This window comes from Macadamia integrifolia, unplaced genomic scaffold (genome assembly GCF_013358625.1).
Source record: "Macadamia integrifolia cultivar HAES 741 unplaced genomic scaffold, SCU_Mint_v3 scaffold2913, whole genome shotgun sequence".
Lineage (NCBI taxonomy): Eukaryota > Viridiplantae > Streptophyta > Magnoliopsida > Proteales > Proteaceae > Macadamia > Macadamia integrifolia.
The window spans coordinates 1-26,781 of NW_024869053.1; the positions used below are offsets into that span (position 1 = coordinate 1).

At 36.4% G+C, this 26,781-nt stretch overlaps 1 protein-coding gene and 1 long non-coding RNA gene across 5 annotated transcripts; both read right to left on the reverse strand.

Moving 5' to 3' along the window:
• Window positions 1-7,277: 7,277 nt before the first annotated feature.
• Window positions 7,278-14,921, reverse strand: LOC122067451. The gene is made up of 3 exons (XR_006136741.1): window positions 14,217-14,921; window positions 8,792-8,876; window positions 7,278-8,714 (listed from the first exon to the last, which is right to left on the reverse strand). It is a non-coding gene; the product is annotated as an uncharacterized LOC122067451 (long non-coding RNA).
• Window positions 14,922-18,056: 3,135 nt separating this feature from the next.
• Window positions 18,057-22,153, reverse strand: LOC122067453 (ubiquitin C-terminal hydrolase 12-like). Of its 4 annotated transcripts, none has more exons than XM_042631308.1 (4): window positions 21,934-22,153; window positions 21,420-21,552; window positions 21,192-21,358; window positions 18,057-18,094 (listed from the first exon to the last, which is right to left on the reverse strand). In XM_042631308.1, exons 1-4 carry the CDS (start codon window positions 21,983-21,985, stop codon window positions 18,072-18,074), a joined length of 375 nt encoding a protein of 124 aa, XP_042487242.1. In that variant the 5' UTR covers window positions 21,986-22,153; the 3' UTR covers window positions 18,057-18,071. The 4 variants fall into 4 exon arrangements, with proteins under 4 accessions (XP_042487242.1, XP_042487241.1, XP_042487243.1 ...); XM_042631307.1 differs by lacking the exon at window positions 18,057-18,094 and adding an exon at window positions 20,895-21,013; XM_042631309.1 differs by lacking the exon at window positions 18,057-18,094 and having other exon boundaries at window positions 21,022-21,358; window positions 21,420-21,474.
• Window positions 22,154-26,781: the final 4,628 nt, after the last annotated feature.

Here is a 26,781-nt window from a genome sequence, read left to right on the forward strand (position 1 = left end):
TTTTTTTTTTTTTGGAAAAAAAAAAAAAAAAAAAAAAAAAAAAAAACTTTCCCGATAAAAATCTGAAATTTTGAAACACCATTTTTTTTTTAAAACGGTATTTTGACACAGAAATTGAAATTTTCATTTTTGTCACGAAACATTGCTTCTGGAACAGAAACGATACCAAACGGAGCCTTAATATTATGTAATAAAACCTATTTTTCTTCTTCTTTTTTTTTCCCCCCCCCTAATAACGAGATCCTCTCGAACCTACTCAATTTTACGGTTCAAGTCCAAAGGTAAACTTAATTACAAACAGCTACACTTAATCCATGTAACAGATTAATTGTGGGGAGCCTCAAAGTGCAAACGTCTATTAACACAAGGCCTTTTGGATCAATGGAGCTACAACCAAGGTGCCATCTCCCTATCACGTTTTAATTTCAAGCCAAATTGATTCCTTCATCCTAAACATTTATTATTATTATTATTATTATTAATCTTGGGTTGGAAAGGGGGGGGGGGGATAGATTCTAAATCATCAGTGGTAGACAGTTGGATTGAGCTCTAGTATAAGTCCAGGGATGATCTCTAGTTTTACCCTTATATTCTCTACCTTCTTGAAAAATAGTACTAGATATGTAGTTAATTAGTAATAAGTGTGGTCCCTAGATGCATTTGCTGGTATCTTTTATTAGAAGGTCATGCTGGTGCTGGGGTATCTACCAAAATGCATATGGAGGTTTTTCTATCTGAGGTTCGAATCTCCTATGCTAATGCTGCTGAAGCTTTGGCGGTACGGATGGCTCTTTCTTTGGCAAAGATCTAAGGGCGTCAGCAACACAGTTAGAGAGATATTAGTGTTACTGTTCAACTCATCTTTACCTCACATCTTGAGGCAGTAATATACTGTTAATAATAACTAAATTCCGTTAGATTTTTTTTTTTTAATTGTTTTTTGTGTGCTGTTCTTCGGTCTTCTGTATGATAGGAAATCTTCTTGAATTTAGTTTTTCTTCTGTATTCATTAAGAAATTAAACAAGTAAATTAGCCATCATGGATGCTAATATCTTAGTTCAAACGACTCGGCCAAAGTAAACCGGCGTTTGACTGTGGACTTAAAGATTTTGATTGGGTTGGGTTTGGGCCCAACAGTCCGTTAAACAAGTTCAGATTGGGCTTAGGTTGGGCCCAACAGTCCGTTCCAGTGATATCGATATCAATACTGAAATGTATCAGCCATAATCGGCTTTATTTCAGATCAAAACACCATTGTTTGCTAACCTCATAGAAAGTTAGAAACAATTGCGAGGCTACCTTATGACTCCAAGCAAAGACGTCTTGGGACGTTGCATCTCTCTTTAAATAGAGGGGCGGATAAATAAAAATCATTATAACAGGGTTTTCCAAATTTTTTTTTTTTTTTGGCAAAATGATAATCTATATTGATCATCATGACATCAGGGTCTTTTTTTTTTAACACGTAATTTGTGATCCTACAAATAATAATAAAAAAAAGGCTGGGTTGGGCCGGGCCAGGTCGGTCTCTATTGGGCTTAATGTGTCGATCAAATCGGGCTTGTAAACGGCTGGGCCAATCGGGCTTACCCCTTTACACCTTATACTACCTGTTTATAAACGGTCCGAGCTTAAGTTTGACACGTTTAACAATCGGTGTAGACTGGGCATATCTTTAAATGGTCAGGCCCGACTGGTCAAATCAATGCAAACTTGAGATTGACAGCCTAGTTGTATGTGGGTCATGTGGGTTGTGAGAGTCCATGTAGTACCTTATCTACTGAAGGAGGAGGAATGAAACAGGGAAGTGAATTAAATCCCTATATTTTCTCAAATAGAGGCTGGCTCCCTCTCCCAAAACTAAGATTAATGACATCTCTCTCCCAATTAGCCAAAAATGATGTTAACGACCTCCCAATTATGCTAAAGAAATCGGATCTTTTTTATTTTATTTTATTTTTTATCAGGAGAAAAAAATATATTAACTATTAAAATAAATGTAAGATCCGTAGTTAGAGTTTTTAAGTTCAAACCCCTTTGGGCTAAGGCTTTGACCAAGAGAAATTAGGTCATTGTTAATTTTATAACAAAAATTTGGTTCAAGCTAAAGATCTGCAGTTTCCAAAAGGAGCAGTATTGTGCTCCAAGGCCATAAGTTGGTACTGTCGGTAGGCATGAGATTCTCCAACTCCATTACATCACTCTAGAATTCGTCTATCCCCCAATCCTTCTTCCTAGCCTAGTTCATCCCATATAGAAGACTCCTAGTTGTTGTCACAAGATGCTTGTCTATCATCATATAATTAGGATGATTTTTTCCTTATTTTTCTTTTCTTTTATTCATGCACTTATCACCTAACTAGATAGAAAAATTAAAAAAGATTTGTACCAGCCTGAGTATTTTCTTTTTTTTATTAGAAGAGAAATTTTATTCAAATATAAGAGGTGACAAACCCTCTTCCCCAAAGGTACAGAAGATACAAGAGAAGGGTTGGCAAAGAGTAAAGACCACCAAATGTGGGACATGCCCCAATGGAGAGCACCCGTGGCTATAACTTCATACACAACAAGGGTACCCTGTAGGGAAGGATCCACATGATCACAAACCATCTTATTTCGAGTTTTCCAAATCTACGAAAGTAAAGAGGACCAGATTATGTAAAAATCCAATTTTATTTGGAATATCTTAATACCTAATAAATAATAAGTTGAGCCAACCCTTAAAATCCTTACCATGGAATTCCCAAGTATGAACCTCAAGGGTATACTAACCAAATTGTAGCCGCAAAATGGAAAAATGCGTGAACAATGGATTCTTCTTCAGTCAAACACAAAGGGCAGCAAGCATTAGAGGACAGATGATGTGTAACTAATAATTTCTTAACTGCAAGGGCATTTGAGCAACATCTCCAAAGAAAAAACTTGATTTTAGGAATCAAATCTAATTTCCAAATTTTAATCCAAAAAGGGTCAGGGGTTGAAGAAGGCCTTGAAATTGAGATAAAATAATGGAGAAGTAAGCAGATCGCACAACGAATTCTTCAGTCAGTGTGTAGGCCCAAAGGCAATTATCAGACTAAGCATTAATGGGGATGGGGATTTGAGATATAGCAGCACCTTCCTCTGTAGAAAACAGGGAATGAATCAGCCCAGAATTCCACTGTTTAAAAGGTCGGACAATAAGGTCAGACACCATGGAGATATTAAGGTCTTAAGGTAAGAATTCGACCCCCCTAGGTAAGAAGGAAGCCAAGGGTCATGGTAAATAGAGATAGACTTCCCATCTCCCACCCGGGGACGGAAACCTGAAATGTATGAAGATCTTCCCCTAACAAGGCTTCTCCAAACCCAAGAACAATTTGGTTTATGTAAAATGCAACATCATTGTTTTGCAAACAATGCAAGATTGAGACTCTCAAAAAATTAAGCAATCATCTTGCAAAGAGAAAGTTAAAGATACTAGGCCCCTCTCTTCTTGTACAAATTCCAGAAAATTTTCTAGAACACTCAACTCTAAGCAGATGGCTAGGGAAAGCCTCTTGGCAGAGAATGAAAAGGTAAGGACTTGGAGGGAAGCCCTGCCTAAGACCTCTCTGAGGGAATCCTACCCAATAAAAAACCCATTTACTTTAACGGATGAAATTTATATGCTGTCCAGGTTGCAGCGAAGTGGCAGCTAAAGAAATGGAATCTAAAAGGGTATTTTGGAAAATACTATAACTTAGGAGGGTATTTGTGAACCTAGGGGGAAGTGAATTATTCCATTTCTTTGGCTACCAACGCAACTCGGGTAGTAGCCAAATTTTTTCCAACTTTAACATGATAAGTCACGAAGATCACACACTGCATGATCCAATTAACCCAGACACGATAGAAACCAAATTTCACGAGCAAACATTCAAGAAATGACCACTCTACTTTTATCATATGCCTTGCACAAGTCAAGTTTTAAAGCGGAAGACATCATATGACGTAAAACCTCCTCTGCAGTGTAAACATTATCAGATATAGCCCTAGAGGGGAGAAAAGCACTCTGATAGGGCTGATTAAAGAATTTAAGATTACTTTTAGCCTCTTAACCAGATATTTGGCAATGATCTCATAAAAAACTGTGCATAGGCTAATAAGACGAAAATGCCCATGTTCACAAGGGTTTTTTTGTTTAGGAATGAGAATTACAGTTGTCCTATTGAATCCTTTCAACATAAAACCTGAACTCAAAAACATAAAATAGCCTAAACTACATCAGCACCAATTATGTCCCAATGTACCTGGAAAAACTTTTTGGTAAAGAAACATCTATTGATTTATAAGTGTTAGGCACGGGGTAGGGGAATTACAATCTTTCGTCAACCACATACTAGAATTTGGCCAAACAGTCGTACATTGACTAGACAGGGCCTTCCAGGCTAAGAAGTCTGCTAACAATGTTGGACTCCCTAGGAACAAAAGAGGAGGAACATGAGAAAAAGTAAGTCGCAATATGTCTAATATCTGAGATTATCGGCAAGATAAATAGCTGAGCCTGCTGGCTGGGCAGTTATAGATAGGAAACTACTTCCTTATTGTCCGATTCAACAGCAATGTGCTCCACTCCAAGAGAGATCCCTTCAAGGATGTAGGAACGAATAGCTAGAGTCTCACCTTCTAGGATATCAGCAAAAATAAGTTTCTCAAATTTAGCCAAAAGAAACTTTTTTTCACTACCTGAATATCCACCCCCACTCCACGTTTTCCACTGTAAGGATTCCACGCTGCATCACAATTAATTTTAACATATGGGCTTCAAGGAGGGGTCCAAGGGGCAAGGGCAAACTTATTTTGATTGCTGCACTTCAGAGGATCTACACTCACCTTCAAGGACATAAAAAACTTATCTTGACCATTTAGAGTTGCTGAAATTACTTCTTCAGGCTTCTAGTTCTTCTTTCTAAAATGTAAGAGCATGTGAAAGAACTTGTTGAGACCACCCGTTTAACCTCTTGCTGGTTTGGTCATTGATCTCATGAAAAGGTCAATTTTTTCCTAACTCTTATTTCCCATGGGAGACCAAGGTACTTGATAGGACCATCTCCATAAGGACATTTCAAGATCCTTGAGAACTACTATTTAATTTTCGGACCCGTATTGGGGCTGAAACATGAGCCTGATTTCTTGGCATTGACCGCTTAACCACTCACTTTGCAATACAAATCCACCACATATATCAAGTTATGCAATTCCTTAAGTCAAACCTTAGAAAAAAGAAGGCAATCATCTGTGAACATGTGGCGGGTAAGAGGCTGACCCTTGTTTCGCATTTTAATTCCACGCACACGATCAGCAGCTTGGGCATGTTGTAGAGCACTACTCAAAAGCCTGGGAGCAAATCACAAATAAAGCAAGGGACAGAGAGAGATGCCATGCTCTTGCATGTTCTTTCTTTCATCAACGAAGTCAACAAGTTCAAGGGAGACATTAATTAAATTCTTCAATTGTTGGATGCATGAAGTAGAATGTCTAATTAGTAGTCAAAATTATCTACCGAGGGCAGTGGCAAGAAGTTAGGTATTTTGGCTCTAGTGTCAGTCTAGGAAAGGTTGTTGGTTCGACCCTTCTACCACCAACTTATTTGAAAAAAATATATATATATTCATTTAAACAATTTGGTTTAAATTACACCCGCTTAAATCAATCATTTCAATCTTAAAATAACCACTGTTAGCAAAAAAATGCGTGGAAAAAAATGGAAACGACAAAAAAACCTGTTTAAAAGACGTTTTAAACGTGAATCCAGATTTTAAGGGTAAAATAGAAATTTTATCATATTTACTTAAAAAAAAAAATTCATTGAAGTGAACAGTGAAGACGGTAGGATTCTAGGGTTTTGGTTTTTCACTTCTTCTCCAAGTTGGAAGTCGGATGAACTAGTTCTTCTTCTTCTTCTAATTGTCATCATCACCACCATCTCCAGAACATCAACTACAACTGCAGAGGTATCTATCTCTCTTTCTCTCAATGCTGTCTTATGGCATGTTCATTAGATCTCTAGCATTCTGTTTTCATGTTCTTTAAGAAAAAAAAGGAATCTCTGTTTTCTAAACAAGGTACAGATTTAATTGGATTCGGTAAGATTAGTAAAGACTTTTCTTTTTAGATTCATAATAAAGAAGGAAGGAAGGAAGATAGAAAGAATCGTTGAAACCAACCAAGTCACCGAACGAACCCATCCTGCTTCTTGTCTTCTTAAATAAATGCAGAGACCGTATAAACCAGCAGAGCTTCTTCTGGAAACTCCCCACTACGATCCATGACAATGACGGTAACGCTGATTTCTTCTCTTCTCTTCTCTTCTCTTATTTCATTCTATGGATTGTTTGCTTTTGATACTAGACCACAGAACTACACTTCTCTCTCTCTCTCTCTCTACCCTGTGGTGTCCACAAACACATCATCCCAACGGCCGATCTCAGCCAGAACCTATAATTATACCTATAGGAAAACGACTGGTCAAGTTTCTGCATTTTCAAAGTCATGAAACTGTTCATGTGTGGTGGGTTCTTTGGCCCCTCTTCGTAGTGGACTGGAATAGGTATAAAAGTGTGCATACATACGAACATTCCTCTTAATTTCAGTATATATATATTGTATCTCTAGATCCAGAGAGAGAGTACAATATCATATAAAGCCTTTCAATGTATAGGAGAGAGAGAGAGAGAGAGAGAGAGAGGGGATATGAGTCATATGACTGTTACGGTGTTACCATTCCTTTCCTCAGAACTTTGTTGAAAACCTTGGGATTGAAGGCAGAATTTTAATAATGGGCATTGAGGAAGTATAATCATCTCCCTGTAATTGCAGTGAACACCAAAAGCCTCAATTGAAAAAGAAAATTTGAGGAGAGAGAGAGAGATGATTTTGTATCTATAATTGCAGAGCTACAGAAATTTTCCTAAAAAGAAAAAGAAGGAATACCAGAAAAAAGAGAGCGAGAGGAGTAATAAGGGGGGTGTTTTTGAGTTGGTATTCAAATTTTTTTTTTTATGGTGTATTAATTTCTAATTTGGAATTTACATTGGATGATATATGCATGAATATTTGATGTTGCTATAGTTTAGAATATTAAATTTAGGTATACATGTAATAATTTCTCAATTTACATAAGTATACTGTCATTTTTTTTTTTGTTTCGTTTATTTGAAAACTACACATTTAATACATGTACAGTTCGTTTCCGTCCGTTTGTTGTTCCCTTTTTTTTTACCTTTATTTTACTGTATCGTTCATCATTTTTATCTGTTTAAAACTAGTACCGTACATCTTTGTTTTTTTTTTCCGTTCCTGTTTTTGCTAACAATGAACATAACTCGGCCGAAACTAAAATCAAGAGTCTATAAATATTTCTTTCATTTTTTTTCTTTATTTGGTAATTTTCTTTCCATTTTTTTTCATAATAGGTACTAATATTTTTCTTGAAAATTTCTCCTTATTCATTTTCATTAATTGAGATATTCATTTAGTTAGTTTGACCCATTTTAACTTCTTTTTTTATGATCATCCATGTAATTCATACACCCAATTTCAAAGCATTTCCAATCAAAGGTTTTAATTAAGTATTTCAGCCAAATGTTTAAAGAATACATTTATATAGTGAAGGGGTGGGAATGATAGTGAATCATGCTCCCTTAATGTATGATTCATCACCCCGATGCCCATTTGTGGGAAATTGCATGCTCACCTCGTGACTATATATTATAATAACAGAACTTTAATATATGAATAGAATCTGATATAACAAACCAGATAAAGATTGCATGAAGCCAAGAAGAGCTTCGGCCTTATCCAAAATTGATTACAAATAACCATATCCAAAAGAGAAATAATAAAAAAGAACGAAGGCTGACTCTAGAGATAGAGATAAGGTGAATTCTTAATAGTAGGCCTGTTCTAACTAAAGATAAGGAGGTTCATTTATGTGTAGTTGGACCTGTTAGGTGTTAAGAATGTAAACCCATTGCAGATCTGTAGTGGAACTGAGTCATCATCAACATAACAGTACATGAAGATTTTTTACAGAAACTTTATTGTAAGCAATCTCCATAGTCTAAAAGATCTAACTTTTAGTAAAACATCAGATCGGAGTCAAGCAGTGAATAACACATAACCAGATACATGCCATACACTGATGTTCACATCAATGACTACATAGCTACACAATGGGTTCTTAAAAAAAGATGAACAGAGCACATAATGGATGGAACATCACATGGAAACAAGCTACAGTTTATACTCCATAAGCTAGTAAAGCTAAATCAATAATCATTGAACTTAGATAGAATACACCCACGTATAGGTAGATATCAACAACTTAATAGCTATTGCAGTATTGGGGGGGGGGGATAAAAGAAAAAGAAGAAGATAAATGCAACAGAAAGATGATATCCTAGTATTTTTCTATTTTCACTATTCGCAATCCCTTGGTATCTTCATTCGTTGGTTCTTCTTTGTGGAGGAAAATCGTTGGGATATCCCTATCGTCAAGTATGACAATAGGATTTCGTGGAGAGTCACCGATTCTCCCCAAAGGACAGAATACTTGGGGGAGACGAGTAGCAACCCTTGAAGCATATGGTATCCCTTCACGAATCATTTTGTATTTCTTCGCCACCATTGCAGTGTTTCTTAGTTTGACCATCCGTTCTCTCTTAATATTTTGGAGTGTGGCTATCCTTCTCTACCTTCAACAACAGATTTGATTAGTTAAATCTAAAAAATTAAAGAAGAGGAAGAAAGAATTCAGGAGACATTTACCTCATTGGTGACTCATTTATATCGTTCCCTAATATTTTGAAATACTAGTTGGTAGAGTTCCTTCCTTCTTTTGAATTTCCTCGATCTGCAGATGGGAAACAACGGAAGCTTTCAATCGACTACTAATGTGGAAATAGTCATTTATAAAGAAGAAGAAGAAGAAAAACGGTAATGGAGGGAGGCACGAGCCCTCTTTCTCCCTCTTTCTCCCGCATGAACTTAGGTAGTGGACATGATAGGTAATTGAGAGTAGTTACAGGTTATACACCACTTTTCTTCTTATTCTTCTTCTTTTATTTTTTTTTTTTAAGCAAATACGGTACACCCTGAAGCAAGTAGTATTTCAAACCTCAGCCACCCTTCTACAACACATTTTTTTTTTTTAAATACTATACAAAGAGAGGGGTGGCTGAGGTTTGAAATACCACTTGCCTCAGGGTGTGTCGTATTTTCTTTGTACAGAATTTAAAAAAAAAATCGTGGTGTAGAGGGGTGGTTGGTATGAAATACTACTTGCTTCAGGGTCTGCCGTATTTGCCAAAAAAAAAAAGAGAAGAAGAAGAAGAAACATGGTGTATCACCTATAACTACTCTCAATTACCTGAGTTCATGCGGAAGAAAAAGGGAGAAAGAGGACTCGTGCCTCCCTCCAATACATTAGTAGTCGATTGAAAGCTTTCGTTGTTGCCCATTTGCAGATCGAGGAAATTCAAGATAAGGAAGGAACTCTACCAACTGGTATTTCAAAATATTAGGGAAAGATACGAAGGACTCACCAGTGAGGTAAATGTCTCTTGTATTCTTTCTTCCTCTTCTTTAATTTTTCAGATTTAACTAATCAAATCTGTTATTGAAGGTAGAGAAGGATGGCCAAACTCCAAGATATTAAGAGAGAACGGATGGCCAAACTATGAAAAGCTGCAATGGTGGCGAAGAAATACAAAATGATTCGTGAAGGGATACTATATGCTTCAAGGGCTACTACTCGTCTCCCCCAAGCATTCCGTCCTTTGGGGAGAATCAGCAACTCTCCACGAAATCCTATTGTCGTACTTGACGATAAGGATATTCCAATGATTATCATCGACGAAGAAAAAACAACTAATGAAGATACTAAGGGACTACGAACAGTGAAAATAGAAAAAGACTAGGATATCATTTTTCTGTTGCATTTATCTTTTTCTTTTTCTTTTATCCCCCCACATTGCAATAACTATGTAGTTGTTGATATCTACTTGTACGTGGGTGTATTCTATCTAAGTTCAATGATTATTGATTTAGCTTTATTGTCTTGTGGAGTATAAATTTTAGTTTGTTTCCATGTGATGTTCCATCCATTATGTCCTATGTTCTTTTTTTTAGAACCTATTGTGTAGCTACGTAGTCATTGATGTGAACATCAGTGTATGGCATGTATCTAGTTATGTGCGTTATTCACTGCATGACTCTGATCTCATGTTTTGCTAAAAATTAGATCATTTATGCTATAGAGATTGCTTACAATAAAGTTTCTGTAAAAATTCTTCCTGTAGTATTTTTTATATTGATGATGACTTAGTTCCACTATGAATCTGCAATGGGTTTTTATTCTTAACACCTATACAGGTCCAACTACACATAAATGAACCTCCTTATCTTTAGTTAGAACAGGTCTAATGTTTAAGAATTCAACTTATCTCTATCTCCAGTGTCAGCCTTCGCTCTTTTATATTATTTCTCTTTTGGATAAGGTTATTTGTTATCAATTTTGGATAAGGCCAAAGATCTTCTTGGCTTTATGGAGGAGCTTCAAAAGCATTCCAAATGGAGGATTGCATAAAAGAACCCTGCATCTGTAGGGCGCTTTCTATCTAAATAATTGATGGCTTGTTGACAGTCAACCCCTATAGACTTTCTACGCTTGGTCCTAAACATATTCCTGCAACAGTCTTCAGTCATACCAACATGTTGCTCTCCACCGGCCAACTCTTTTAAAATTATCATTATTAGGGATTGTCTGACCCCACACCTCTGCAAGTGTTCCATTAGTTGCATTGTACTTTTCGTAAGTTCTTGGTATAACCAAAGTCTAAATGCATCATTCGGATTCACTGTTGGATAGTTGTGCTCTGTTTCACAAAGATCCACCACCCATTTTTCATTCCTGGACTTGATCCTCATTATAGCTTCAGATTTAGTTTTCAACATTGAGTTCAAGTATATTCCTTGATTCACAGCTTACGTTGTGTTCTATCTCTAAAGGTTTGAATTCCTAGGATATAGGATGCCTCCTCCATGTCCTTCATTTCAAATCGGTTACTGAGTTTGTACTTGGTGCTCTTTAGCATATCTAAGTCATTTCCAGCCAACGGTATGCCACTAACATATAATGAGAGAATAGTAAAACTACTCCCACTCTTCAAAATATTTACAGAGTTGTCTAATTTGTTAATTATGAATCCTAATTAAAGGATCATTTAAATACAATGAACATGAGGACAATTATAATCTCTACAAAAGCATTTTAGGCCTACATACATTATCTTCCTGTCCCTTTACCTAAACCCTCCAGGTTGTCGCATATATATACAATTTCTTCCAACTCGTCGTTGAGAATAATAGTTTTAACATCCATCTAGAACAACTCTAAGTCCAGGTGTTCAACAAGTGCCAATATTAATCTAATAGAGGCAAATTTTGCTACCGGTAAATAAGTATCCTGGTAGTCTATTCCTGTCTTTTATGTATATCCTTTTGCAACTAACTGAGCCTTGAATTGATTAACAGACCCATCTACTTTATATTTTTTCTTAAGTACACATTTGCAACCTTTGACTTTTCTACCTTTTGATAGGTCACAAAGTTCCTATACTTGATTCTTTGTGAGAGAATCAATTTCCTCCCACATGGCATTCCACCATTCACTTGATTTTCACAATTTTCATCCCTCTACTGAAGGTTACAAGATTGACTACTTCTTCCACATCTATGTCAATTGTATGACAAGATGATTCACATAGATTAGGGTAGTAGTCATCTTTAATAAGTTGGGGTACTCTTGTTCTTTACTCCCACTTACCTAGGTTCTAGGTCTTGTCCTTGATGATCAACTTGATCTTTAGGGGTTTGATTTCTTGATCAAAAGTGCACGGTTCCTGTTGAGAATCAACATTTATAGTCATCATCAATGACATGCAATGGTGTTTTAACCTCCTAACTTATTCCTATATTGCACAAGTATTAGTACATGGGCTATTAATCCCCACTTCCTTAGATTTTCTAAGTTTGGTTTCCTGTCTGCCCCTAGTTCATAAGGTATTATCTTATTATGCAACAACATAAATCCATGGAAAAACACTCCATAATGTTGGGCTTTTCTAGAATCACAATTCTATGTCAACAACATAATCACATAATGCATAAAGCATATATTAGTAATTTAAAATCCAAAGCTTCTTCGATTGCATATTGTTAATGTCAGATCTCATATTATAAATGATTCTATGCAAATGCACCAAAATAAATCTTAAGCATACTATAAAAATCCACAAAATCAGTAGTAACATCCGATCATCAGGCACATATAGTACTTGTGATGTCATTTGGCTTGTATAGCTATAATAACTAAGCCCTTCAAATATATATATATATATATATATTCCAAGACTGAAATTGCATCGACTTTAATATACTTTGCCCGACGTGCAAAGTCATTTTGTCAACATGCCGATTAACTCATTTTCGACATCAATAAGAAACTTAACTAAGATTGGAAGTCCACTAAATTCCAATAAGTCAATTGGATGTTTTATCAACAAATATAATCAATTTCTGACTTAACACTAAGGTCATTTGCATCAAGACATATTTCATGTCAAATCTTCCATTGATTCACTAGGTGAACAAAAATTGGGTTCAACTGAATAAAGCTCGTTAATTCAAATACAAAAATTCAATGTTAAATCCAATAACATAGCCAACAATGATCATTTACAAAAAATGACACTTAACATGACCCATCAATAACATTGATACTTCCAATACCACTTGTAATGAAAGAGCTAATATATATTCAATATATTAGACTACTAGGCTTATCCTGTTAAAAATGGAGAAAATAGACTTGGATAGATCATATGAGATTACCAACAAAATATATCAATAAGATCCCAAAAAATTCCATTGAACATATTATCAATGAAAATGATGCAAGATAAATTTCATTTAATAAAACAATTGCATCAATATATTGTTGTTGGCATACCAAGACCATGTGGTCTAACAATTGGTCCACTTGAATAGATTGTCAAGTAATTACGTCACATGGTTCCTATGGATATTAAGTCCATTTTAGCTTCAATTATAACTGAGTACTATTAAATATAGAGTACAAATTTTCCTTTTTCTGTCAAGTTAAAAAAAAAAAAAAAAAAAAAAAAAAAAAAAAAACAAACAAACATGGCTACAGGTGATCGTCGTCCAAAGCATAGTACATTCCTATAATAGGAATCTACCTTGACCCAAAGTACTACAATGAAAAATAATTGACAACCCATAAAGCCCATGCTTATGATTTCATAGAGATGACCCAACTCAACTTTTCAAGCTTTTATCATATCTATTTTGTCAAATTTTACTAGTAGCGCCAAAAGATCAACACTTTCTTTTGAGTTAAATAATTCCAACACAAAAATAATATTTATATGTCCTTACAAAGGGGCAAAACATAAAACAAAAGCATATTCAACATGTGAGTTATTAATACATAGTAACTTCACAGTTCCAAAACATATCAACCCATAATATTGACATTATAATAACAAGGTGATAACAAAAATTGGAAATTTCAAATTAAAATTGCTATTCTATATCTTGAATGCATGAAGAATATTAAAATATTAATTACAATAAACTGTATCTCTAGTTCATACATTAAAATATGGGTAGGTGACTATAAAGATAATATTAAAATGGGAGAGGATATGTATGCCGCCGATATCAAGTATGCTAGCGGATAGCACCAATAGAAACACGTGATGGAGTATCATTCAGGAATGATACGAAGATCATTTCAGAAAAAGGGAAGAGAGAGATAGACACAATGAGTGCTAGCATACTTGATATCAACGGCATACCCAACCTTTTCCCTATTAAAATATACCCCCACTTCATATTATTATATATATAACTATAATGGCAGCATATTCAATACTATTTGAAAACAAAAGACAATAAAATAGTAAATGAAATTGTATGTAAATGGCATAACATACACACTGATATGAAGGGGAAAAAAATGACGCCACTATAATTGAATGATAAAATAATAAACTAATATAATCAGTTTTTCATACAAGACAAGCTATATATATATATATATATATATATAATATGATATTATATTGTTAAGTGAACCCATGTGATGGTGCATATATAATATACTTACCTGGGATTGTAGTCACCATCACTATCGGACAAAGATATCAATATCGACATTGGCATCGGCATCGGGAGGAAGAAGTGAGGTAGATGGGTGTCAGCTGCTCTCCCGACGGACACGTTTCCTCAAGCGAGTAGTTCAAGAGCTGGCGATCAAAAATCTGAGTGTTGGAGATGTCAAGCTCTCGGAGAGAAGCGCCAAAGCTGGAAGCGATCTCCCAAACGAAGCCAGTGTTAGCAGCGAATCACTCGATGTCGCCTTCGTTACCACCGTAGAGAAAAATAGGGCCCGTCCGCTCTGCACCGAGCCAGTGTGTTGATCAAGATGTTGTGTGAAGTTTCGCGTCTCATATTGATATGATTTCGGAAGCGCTTTTATTTTGTGGAGCTCTGCAAATCTTTCGAGGAAACGAGAAGTTGCTCTGAAAGAGCGAAGCTCTGGGGCTTTAGGCTTGATCAACAATGGGGATGATGGGGAGAAGATAAGAAAAGAGAAGCGAGAAGGAGCGCAAAGTGAGCAGGGGGTGTGGGAGGCATTTTGCAGACACACAGGAATAGTGATGGGTCACTCTCAGATCTAGAGTTAGATTTGGCAATGTAATATTAGATTCTCTCCCTCTGTTTGATTATCCGGAGAAGATAAGAAAAGAGAAGAGAAGTCTTGCTAAACCGTATAGTTCTAATACCAGAGTAGCGACGTTGAGTTGTTGTGAACTAGTTGGGGCTCCTCATACTTTTTCATTGAATTTCCAACTCCAGATTTCCCTTGCCGTATGGGAGTCTATTAACAAGTTGTTGGAGGGAACAACGACTCTTTCACAAAAGCGGAATTGCGCCATCTTTCTCTCATTCAGTTATTCAGTTATAGTCTGTTTGACCTGTTATTTAGAGATAAGGATTAGACCAACGTGACCACACATCACTAACATTGTCATCATTGGGGAGTGAAAAGGTTAGGTGACTACGAAGGGATCCACCACCTTCTATCAATGTGTAATCGCAAACTTGTCCAATGTCTCAACATAGATATAACACATGTTCATTGTTTCAACGCAAATATAATATATTTGCTTACCCAGTTGATAACTATTGGGTCCCTTCTTTACTATTGAAATATGGGTCCAATTCAAGTAAACCTATCAAAAGAACAAACCCTAATTGAATTAAGGAGAGTGACAGAGAAGAGATGTAAAGTTTATGTGAAGAAATCAGAGGCCTTGATAGGATCAATTGTAGAATTGAAAGAACAACCAAACAATTCTTGGCATATAACAGAAATTTCAGCTATTCCTTCGGAAAATCACATGTTTAGCATATGCTCTGCAATCAAGGTTTCTACAGCAAACTATTTAATTAGAAACGGTCATTGAAAGGTTCAAAATTTGTGGCAGTACACTAAATGCAAAAAAATGTAAAAAATCCTCCTTCAAATGGTATAACATTAAGGGCATATGGTAGGCTGACTTAATTTTGAAAATACCATTCTTTCCTGCCCCCCAAACTTGCTTATTCTCACTTTTTTTTTATACTCAGGGTGTCCGAGATGGAAACTCTTGTGCGGTGGCCCCAAGAAGTTAAGTGTGGTGGCGAATGTTTGATCATGGGACCTCACTTCCTGAGGTGGAGTACCGTGTCCCCTCCAAGCCAACCTAGCCCCTTGGGTTTTATCCTCACTATATATCATAGAGAATAAGAGTAATCTTCAGAATAGTTTCTCTATCTATTAGTGGAAAAAAAATTTTTTTTTTTTTTTTTTGGTGGTGTGTCGTGGAAAAAAATGGTGAAGCATATCCGTCCTCAATGATGGATTAATAGGTTTTATACGATTTGAAATCATCAATAAGGGGCATCAAAAGTGACCCGATGATCAACCCATATATCTATGCTTGTACCATCTCCAACATGCCAACGCAAACCAACTGGTATCGTATCTCTTCCTTCCAAAATACTTCTTCATCCCCATGAAGGCTTATTTCCTAGCCTTGCATGGAAAAAAAATCAGTATTTGGAAAATTTATGGATTTCATGAAACAGACCAATGCAACTCTAGAGAAGACCAAAGCATCTATGTAGCCTTTGCAAGTAATAAAGCTTCTTTTGTTTTTTAAGCCCAGCCCTGCATGACTCTTGGGTCACCATAGAGAAGCTCTTTTCGTACATGTGATAATAAAGACTCCTTCCAAACTTGCAATTCATGCAAAGTCTTCCCTTTACCTCTTGGACAAGACTTTTTCTGTATTGCTGAAGCCTGTTGGCAACCCTAAGTACTTTATTGAACCATCTCAGTAAGACATTTTAATAACACTTTAAATTCAAGTTGTTCCTCGAGCAGGGCCTAAATGAAGGCCTCCTAGTTCGAGATATTCTTAAAAAAATGTTAAATATTGATGTGTCTTGTGTTTTCTATAGTTTTCATAGGGAAATTCTCTACTATTTGGTTCTCTCCTGTGATTTTACCAAAAAAATACTCATAGATTCAACATATTCTTAATAATAAAAAAAAAGGGTGTATCCGTTGTACGAATCTCCCACATGTGCAAGTTTTGGGGGGTGAGAACTAGGCAATCTTGCCCTAAGAAATGTCGAGAGGTTGTTTTGACTGCTTGACCACTAGGTCGCGATATTCGTACCTTACTGTTGGACCAAGCACGCCCTTTCTCAATATTCATACTTTACGGAAAAAAAAAGAAGAAAAGAATAGATTCAACATATAATAAAAATCAACAAATAAGGCTACTCAAATTAATGATGTAAAGAGCAAAGGAGAGATCCAAAAAGAAAAGAAAAAAATGGTGCTTTATTTATAAATAAATTCATTTCTAGGACAACATATGGATGATTGATTACGACAAAAGAAAATTAAAACTCCTATTACAGCAAAGGTGGTAAATGTCTATGTTTATGCTTTGCAGTTTACAATAAGATATAGGACTGGATTGGATAATGGTTCAACTTGGCCCAACCCATGAGATATTAGGGCTTTAATCTTGACTCCGTCAAATGTATTTGGCTTGTCTTTAAAATTGATCAATTACCCGACCCGGCTGGCTCAAGTTGCACCAGAGGATTAGAATCAAAGATTACACAATCATATGTTAAATAACAAATTAACAATGGATTTGATGATTATATATCATTCCTAATAGGGATCATCTCGTTTATGTACACTACGCTGTTGAGATAAGCTTATCTCAAGGGTACACTTTTTGAGCTCATGGGAGGATGATATAATGATCATTCCTAGTGGATAGACATGGAGAAACTAATTTCATCAAATATCCTCCCATGTATTAGTATGCATAGCCTTTTATTTTTTTTAAATAGTCTATATATCTATGTCTATGCATCCTCCTATAGTTGTGAGTTTTTCAATGCTTTTCCAATTTAATGATGATTTCCTTTTGAGTTGAAACTTGAAATATAAGTAATCAAAATTTGAGATACATCCAATATTCTGCCATATTGCAGATATTTGGACGATTGATCGGATGAGTTTATCTGATCAACAAGCAGTTGAGCAAAACCTTTGCCTATCGTAACAATATTAAAACATAGTAAAAATGTTGTATGAGACAAAGGAACAGGATATGCTAGCACCTTATGTGTCCATTTCTATCTGTATAGGAAATGACCTTGCTACCCTCCTATGTATGAAATTATTTTGTCACATCTCATTGGTGCACTCGCTGCACTCCCCCTTGTTGTTGCTTGTTACTAGGCATATTGTGCAAGGCCTTCTATTGTCTGCTTCCCTTGTTTCATTGTATGTCAAACTTGGGCTTTCCCAACTTTCATTGCTAGCATGTCATGTATATCAGAAACCATGCATATATATTGTCGTTAAAGGATCTTTCTTGGCTTGTCATTGCACAAAATTATCAAGTCCTGCAAACGTTATATATAACTTGCCTCATATTTTATATGCAAAAGATTTGGAGCTTTGTTAGTTTAAACAGAAATGGCAAAAAATTGGTGTTTGTTACTAGTGTATTTTAAATGAATAAAAACATGAACATGACTGTGAAAAATATGGTCAAATACAGGGGAAAAAATGAAAAAAAAAATGGTATACCTTAAAAGCGCTTAAAATTGAATAATACTGCACTAAAAAAAAGGGCAATATATATGCATAAATTGAGAAATTATTAGTTAACTACATTATACTACATATCAATTTCCCAACAATTTACTTCATAGGGGGCTTTTGGATTTTTTTTTTATTAATATAGAAGAAAAAAAAAAAAAAACATAGATATGCATTGAGAACTTCTATTCTAGCCATTTCCGTTCTCACTGACTTTTATGAAGTAGTTTGGCAAAGCATGTTCATTTTTCTGGTGTTTTAAATGTGTTTTAACTTATTAGGGTTCAGAGGCCTTGCCTTCTTCTGCCCCCTCCCATCCAATGGCTTGGATCCCCCATGGTGAATGGATTCCCTCGCCGTGGGTGCAAGGAAACTTGGTCCTTTTTTATTTTTATCAATTCAAGCTCCTGTTTTACCCAAGAAAAAAAAAATTCAAGCTCCACCATATCCAATTATCCATCATACAAAATGGACCATACAAGAAAGCGGAAGCCCATACTTTGGTCACTAAAGCAGATTCAATGGGCCTTATATATGCGAAATGGGCGTCAAAGCCCAATATAAGGCTTTCGGAGCTTCCTATAAAGGTGTAATCAGAGTTGGAGTCGGTTTCTCCTAACCAAAAACAGAAGACCCAGTAGGGCCATTATTGTCGTTGCACTCTTCTATCTATAAAAACCCAACTACCCTCAAACCCAACACACTCCGAAGTCCTACCTACTTCTTGTTTTGATTTCTGCTGCATCCAAGGTGTCGGAGAGACAAGAAAGAGTGAGAGAGAAAGAGAAAGAGAGAGAGAGATGGGGAAGAGGAACTCGAGGCAGAATAAGGCAGCCCCAAAGAAGAAGATGCCAAAGCTGGAGACAATTTTCAACTGTCCATTCTGCGACCATCAAAAAACTGTTGAGTACAAAAGTGAGAAGCAAGATTGGATTGGAACAATAGAATGTTGGAACTGTCATGAATCCTACACAACAACTGTCAATAATCTAACAGAAGCCATTGATGTATATAGTGAATGGATCGATCAATGTGAACTCGTTAATAACACGACTTTTGATTAATTATTATTATTATTAATAGAGAGATCGATGTTGCAGCAGTGTTCGATCTTCGGTTTCTGTTTATATATATTAAGTTCCCTTAGATTTTTAATCAATGAAAATATCAGTAACTAATTTTTCTCAGAATTATTTTGTTGGTTTACAAGTTTTACCACCCTCATCAATTATGATATGAAATTTTCCTGAATTAAGTTTTCCTTCATTCATATTCATGAGTAAAGAAATCTCTTTTCCGTCAGTGATATGAATATGTAATCATGTGATTGGACTCTTAGATTATTATTGAACTCCCATCCCTGTTGATGAAGTTGGGAAGAATACAATGGTGTTGATGGTAGTGGTTGTGATTGGTGTAGAGAAACTACTCGATCCAATGTTCTTTGCACCTCCTGTTTGATCACTAGCATGTAGCACACAGGGTTTACCCCTAAAAGATCGATCAGGGATGAGGATGTCTCAGCTAATACCGATATAACTGATACATACTAATACTTGAAAGTTGAAACCATGATTCCAAAACAGTATTGAAACAGCATCGGCCTTAACCAATCCCACAACCATTACCACTTTTTATAACCTTGCCGGGGGCATATTTAACCAGACCACCTTCGCACTGAACAAAAAATAAAACCCCAACTCCGAGAAAACTTGTGTCTGACTGTGGATTTAAATGATTTTCATTGGCTTGGGCTTGGGCTTGGGCTCAACAAACCCAAAATCAAAGGTCAGCTTGGGCCTGATATCCTTCATCTTAAATTGGATTGGGTTCAGCCCACCCTTTCGGACCTTTGGTAAGATTTCAACCTAGGGAAAAGATCGTCTCCAACACCAATGAGTATCCAACGATCCGCCCAAGGGCTGGGATTGTTTGGACGCACATCCCCAAGTGTTGGGATGTGTGACCAAGCCATCCCAACCCTTGGATCCGGATCGTTGGATGCTTGTTGGAGCGTTAGTCGTTGGAGACGATCGGGGTCCTTCAACCCACTATATTATATCCATGGATAGTTCATGGTATCCGTCACCGTTAATATCGAATTCAATACTGAGATGTATTTGGCCAAATACCAAATCTTTTTTTTCTTTTTTCATTTAAAAATAACCATATCCATAATATATTGACGTATTAGTTAGGTATTGAAATCAATCGGCTACCAAAATAAATCTGCTGTTATGACCAACTCATATCAAAAAGAACATTACCAGTGTGGTCTTGGAATATAAGGCAGATGAGATATGGTAAATGGCCCACCTTGTCAGAAATTTCTTCTTATACTTCAAATGGAAGAGGTTGATTTTCCATTTAAACTGATGCAAGGGAGGATGTTTCCATCAAAACTGGAGTTTCCTCTGGCCATTAGATTAGAACAGAACAGAGACAAATTTGTTACAGGATTTGAATAAACAGTCTGCAGTTTCTTCGGGAAATCTATTAGTATGTGTGTTTTGGAGCGATGTGCTTAAGATTTCGAAGGTATAGTACTTGATTCAGAATCACATAAATATGATTTGAGGGTAGCCTAATATCTGTAATTCCTTAAAGTGAACTGTTCTGGTTGAGCTTTTATTGGCCTAGTTTCTTGTGGTAAGCAACAGGTCTCAAACAGGGACTGGTGTTTCTTACCCCTCAGGTCTTCTTTCCCTCTGAATAACATTCTGAAAAGGAAAAGCAATGGTAACATATGGGCAATTATGAACATGAGGGAATGAGCTGTTTGTTTCATCCATCCAGTTCTCTAGTTGACAAATACAATTAGATCACAAATGATTTTTAAGACATGGTTTGATGTTTGTGAATAGTTTGCCGACAGCAGACTTGCGTGGAAGAAGTTACCTTCAAGCACCAGATATTGGCCTCGAATTTGGTCGAATGCAAATAAGCGAAAAACCGCCTGGACCTCCCAACCTAGGGGAAGAAAAACAGCATATCCTATTTGCAAGTAAAGCGACAAGTGATGACCTTTCCCCTTGTCATTCCCATTTGGGTAGAGAACCAATTTCCTGCACATGTAAATGTCAAGTAATCCAATTTTGAAGGAGAAGAGAAGAAGAAGAAACTCACCATAGGTAACCACCCGCTTGGAATGCCTGCGTATAACATCTTTCCACAGAATGCTCTGAAAACAGTGAAAATTGAGTGATTTTGAAAGTGTAGTGAGTCGGTTGTTCATCTCTTGTTGATCTAGAGAGACCTCCTGGAAAGCCTAAACCCCATGAGTCCGTTGCATTCATTGTTCTTACTACTAAATAAAATTTTTTAAAAAGAAAACCATACAAGGCCTAAAACAGAGCAGAAAAATCTGATCTTTGAACGAGATGATCTCAGGTTTAACTAAACATGTTCCAAATGGGTTAATAAAGCAAGAACTGCCAGACATTCTTCATCAAGAAATCCATCAATTTTGCCCACTTAATCCAAAGTATATTTCTGATTTTCCTCAATAATCATAAAAATCCCACTTGTACTCCTTTTACTTTAACCCATCAGAAAGTCCTATATATGATCAATTGCTAACGATCCTATCAAGATAAAGTGAACGAAAAGATGAACAATCAAAGAGAAGAAAGATAGTCACCATCAGTGTTGCAGATGACCTTATCATCATCCTCTGGCCTCGTCTTCTCCATGGTTTTGATTCAGGGCAGTTATTTTTCTTGGTTACACAAATGTTGTTGAAAAGAGGGAGAGGAGAAAGTGGGTAGACAGAGCGTGAATGAAGAAAGGAAAGACGTGTGAAGCAGTGGAGAAGGGAAGGGGTATGCTTTCACTCTCTTTGCATGAAGAGGTTCCTAGTGCAAGTGTGCAACTAGTGTGTTTGGGTCGTAATGGAAAGGTCTTCAGCTCTTTACCAGATAAAGTTTCATTAAGTTAGTGGCTTTTCTAGATTACTAAACATGGGAAATTGAGATACGTCATACTTCCATGATTGCTGGGCCAACGGTGTAGGTCATTTATCCGACGCACCTCACAAACCTCTCTCTCTCTCTCTCTCTCTCATACGAGAAAGCATCTACACAAGCGCCATTCTCCATTTCATGGGTGAGTCAGTCGTCTTGGCCCCATGTGTCTAAGTCATAGTTAGTAAATTCGGATTCGGGAATTATTCAGGCGGAGAATTATTCGAAATAATTCGATTGGTTAATTTAAGGATTCGGTCAAAAAAGCGAACAAAATAAAAATCAGAGTTCGGATTCGAGAATTATTCGATTAAAAAAATAAAAGTCAGGTAAAAAATTCGGATATTATTTTTATAGTTTATTATATATTTTTTATTTATCAAGTTATTAACTTGACTTGTATAGTTAGAAAGAGCAAATTACTTTATACAATAAAGTAAAAAAACTATGAAAAAATTATCATTGAGTGATAGAAGCAATGATTATTGTAATCCAATTTCTACTCATGAAATAGATTAGGCCCCAAAACAATGAAAGCAAGATTACAACTACAATAAAACAAATAAATAAATTGACCACAAAAAATTTTCACTATGCTTTTGCTTGGGTTCACAAGACTCATATTGCACTAAGACGCACTAATTTTTCACAATTAAAGTAATAATATAAAAGAAGATTGATCGATACGGCGATATGAATCTGTCCTGGTCCCCCAGAACCTCAAATTATCCATCAAGGCTTGATATCTCCCCTATCTTAGGATAAACTAATGAAGTTATGAGAAAGAAATGAAACAAATAGTAGATTCGTACGATTGTTACAGAAGAATTAGGTGGAGAAAAAAGATGGGAAGAAGGAGGCGGAAATTTGGGGGAGAAGAAGATGAAAAAAAAAAAACTATTTCGGTGGTGGGTACCGTGGGTTTCATGTATGACATTTTGTTTGTTTGTTTATTTGTTTTTTTTTTTAATACTGTTTAAGTGGACCGAATAATTTGGTTTAATTCGATTCTGCCCGAATTATTCGCTTTTTAAAATCAAATTAGTAAAAAGTGTGTTTTTTACCGAATTTTATTTTTAATTCGGATTCGGTCAGAATTTTTGATTTAATTCGAAAAAATTCTGTTCGGCCGAATAATTCATGAATTATTTAGCCGAATTATTAACTAGGGTCTAAGTACAAGGATCAGTTCATCTATAGAATTCCATTTTCCTCTAAATGAATGGGAAAAGGTCCCCTAAATCGCAGCAATGGCTAGCACAAGTGGGAGCCAATGGAAGCATGTGTTGGAAACATCAACAAGAGCGTGATTTATTTTCTCTTAAATTATCAAATTACTACAGGAGGTAGGAGTAATACCTCCATGAATCGATACAGTCTTCACATCACCCAATCGAATCTCTGAATTTTCTCCCCACTCTCTTACTTATCCTTTTCTCACCTCTCTTTAGTTCTCTCTCCTCGTTACCCCACCCTTCTCGGGTTCCAAGGCTACCTCTGCCTCATTTGCATTGAATTCCTCTATGGCACAAGAGGGCACCTGACACGCATCCAATGGCAAAAAATGTTTAGGCACGCAGCCCAAGGCATTTTTGAGTATTGGATGTGTGCTAGACGTCCTGTTGCGCCACAGAGGATCCAAATCCCTCCAAGGGGCCCCCTTTGTCTTCCCTATGACCTTTTGACATTACAAAAGCTAATGTGTTTGGTGGAAATCTCCGCTTTCTCCCCTCTTGTTAGTTCTCTTTTGAACCTTGCAGGGTTATAACCTCCCTACGACCCTACCCTTGAGTTTTCTCTTTATTATCCTCTCTTGTCGCTTTACAAACTCTCTTTTCGAACATGACGTCTTTTACTCCCCACCTTTCGCACCCTCTTCCATTTAGAGCGATTATCCTCTGCAGTGAGTGCGACGGTGCGGTGAGCATTGGATGGTCGAGAGCATCCGGACACGCGCCTCGAGATGTATACAATTAAGTATGAGAATTCAATACCAAAATTCTCCTTTGGCCACACTACATCACATGTCCAGGCCTAGCTTTAATTTGCATCATATGTGCTTATTTCTATTCGTATAGAAAATGACCTTGCTATCCTCCTATATATGGTATTATTTTGTCGCATCTCATTGTTGCATACTTTGCTGCTACTGTCTGCTTCCCTTATTTCATTGTAGGGAAAAGGCTGGGGATGCTAGCAGGTTACCCTGGAATAGGGTATGCTAGCGGATAGTGACCATTAGATTAGATGGATTAAATCCATGCCGTTGAGTCTATATAGTATGTATAACTTTACATATACAAATTAAGATACAAAACGTACAAGAATGTGTATGTACGATTGTGTCAAGTGTACAGCTGTACATATCTGACTTTTCTATGTCATCAACCAATGTTGGTATTTCCTTCTTTTTCTCAAATTATTTGCATCCCTATTCTTCTTCCACTTGTTTCTTCTAAGAACACCACCGCCCGCATGTCTGCATTTTTAGTTCAAATCGAAACGTTCCACCCATTTACCCATCTATTCTACAACTTGCCCCACCCAGCTTCCACCCTCCCGCTAGCTCCACCTCCAAATCTTTTGCACCCCTTTCATGGCTCTCCCAACTCTGTGACCACCCTGAACCTCTCTGCAACCAACCCGATCGATTCCAACCCTTGCCTTTCCAACCAACTCTGACCCACTTTTCTCTTGTTTCTTTCTTTGCTAATTTCATATTTTTAAATAGGGGTGGGATTGCCACTGAAACGAGGCTGTTAACAGCTTCGCCCAAGCTTCATTATCCATGACAAAACCAGAAATTTCAAATTAATCATGGCTGAAACCTAACGATCTTCAATCTTTTTTTCCTTTTTTACCAAGAAAACCGCTTAGAAGGGGAGAATAAGAGGGCAAGGGTGAGAGTGTGAGTGGGGGTAAATGAGATAAAAGAGAGGGATTAGAGAGATGGGAAGAATGGCATGAGAGAAGACATGATGGTGCGAGTTGCAGAAGGTAGGGGTAGGGCGGGGTTGGGTGAGAGCCGGCAGTTAGGGTTGTGTTACTTCATCGGAGAAGGAGGAGGAAGAAGGAGAGACAATGAGGAATGGGAGAAAGGAGTGGGTCCCACTGTTCTTATAATAAATGAAAAAAAAATGACGGTTTAAGATGATCCAGAGTACTTCCCTCTTTCCAATAAAGTTGTATTTGTAGCTATCAGTATTTCTCTCTCTTACTGTATTTAAGATTAAAATAATAATTATAAATCCAATGATTTAAATCAAATTGATGAAATCTGACGGTCAACAAACGCTAGCATGCCTAATTCCTAGGTAACACGCTAGCATACCCAACCTTCTCCTAAATAAAAAAATAAAAAACAAATAAAAAAAGGACCAAGTTTTCTTGCATCCATGGTGAAAAGGAATCCCTTCACTGTGGGGATCCAAGCCACTCGATGGGAGGGGGTAGAGGGGAGGCAAGGTCTCCGAACCCTAATTAGTTAAAATGCATTTAAAACACTGGAAAAATGAACGTGTTTTTCCAAGCTACTTTATAAAATTCAGTAAGAACAGAAATGGCTAGAATAGAAGTTATAAACGTTTTTTTTTTTTTCTTTCTTTTTTTATTGAAAAAACAAAAAAAAAACCTCAAAAGTCCATGTGAAGTAAGGCTCCGTTTGCTATCATTTCTGGATTCGTATTAAAAACGAAATTTCGGTTTCTGTGTCAAAATTCTTTTTTTAAATGAAAAAATGGTGTTTCAAAATTTCAAATTTTTATCGGGAACGATAGTTCATTTTTTTGTAAAATGGAACAAAACTAGAAAGACGGAACTCCCGTCCAATCTCGTTTTTTTAGTTTTTTTTTTCACTTTTGTTCCAAAAAAGTAGAAACAGACCATAAGTGCACCAAATACTTTATTCCGTTTTTTCGTTCTAATAGAACGAAGAAACTCCAAAAAGGTTTTTTTAGAACGATACCAAACGGAGCCTAAATTGTTAGAAAATTGGCATGTAGTATCTATATACATAGAGAAATAGGGATAAGGTAGTTAACTAATAATTTCTCAATTTATGCATGTATATTGCCCCTTTTTTTTTTATTGTTGTATTGTTCAAATTTAAGCGTTTTTAAAGCATACCATTATTTTTTCATTTTTTCCTATGTATTTGACCATCTATTTCAGTCATGTTCACGTTTTTATCCGTTTAAAATACTATAGTAACAAAAACACCAATTTTTTGCCATTCCCGTTTCAATTAACAAAGCTTCAAATCTTTTGCCTATAAAATATGAAGCAAGTTATATATAACGTTCGTAAGACATGAAAATTTTGTGCAATGGCAAGCCGAGAAAAATCCTTTAAAGACAATGTAAATATGATTTTTGGTATACATGACATGCTAGCAATGAAAGTTGGGAAAACCCAAGTTTCACATACAATGAAGGGAGAAGGTTGGGTATGCTAGTGTGTTACCTAGGAATTAGGCATGCTAGCGTTTGTTGACCGTCAAATTTCATCAATTTGATTTAAATCGTTGG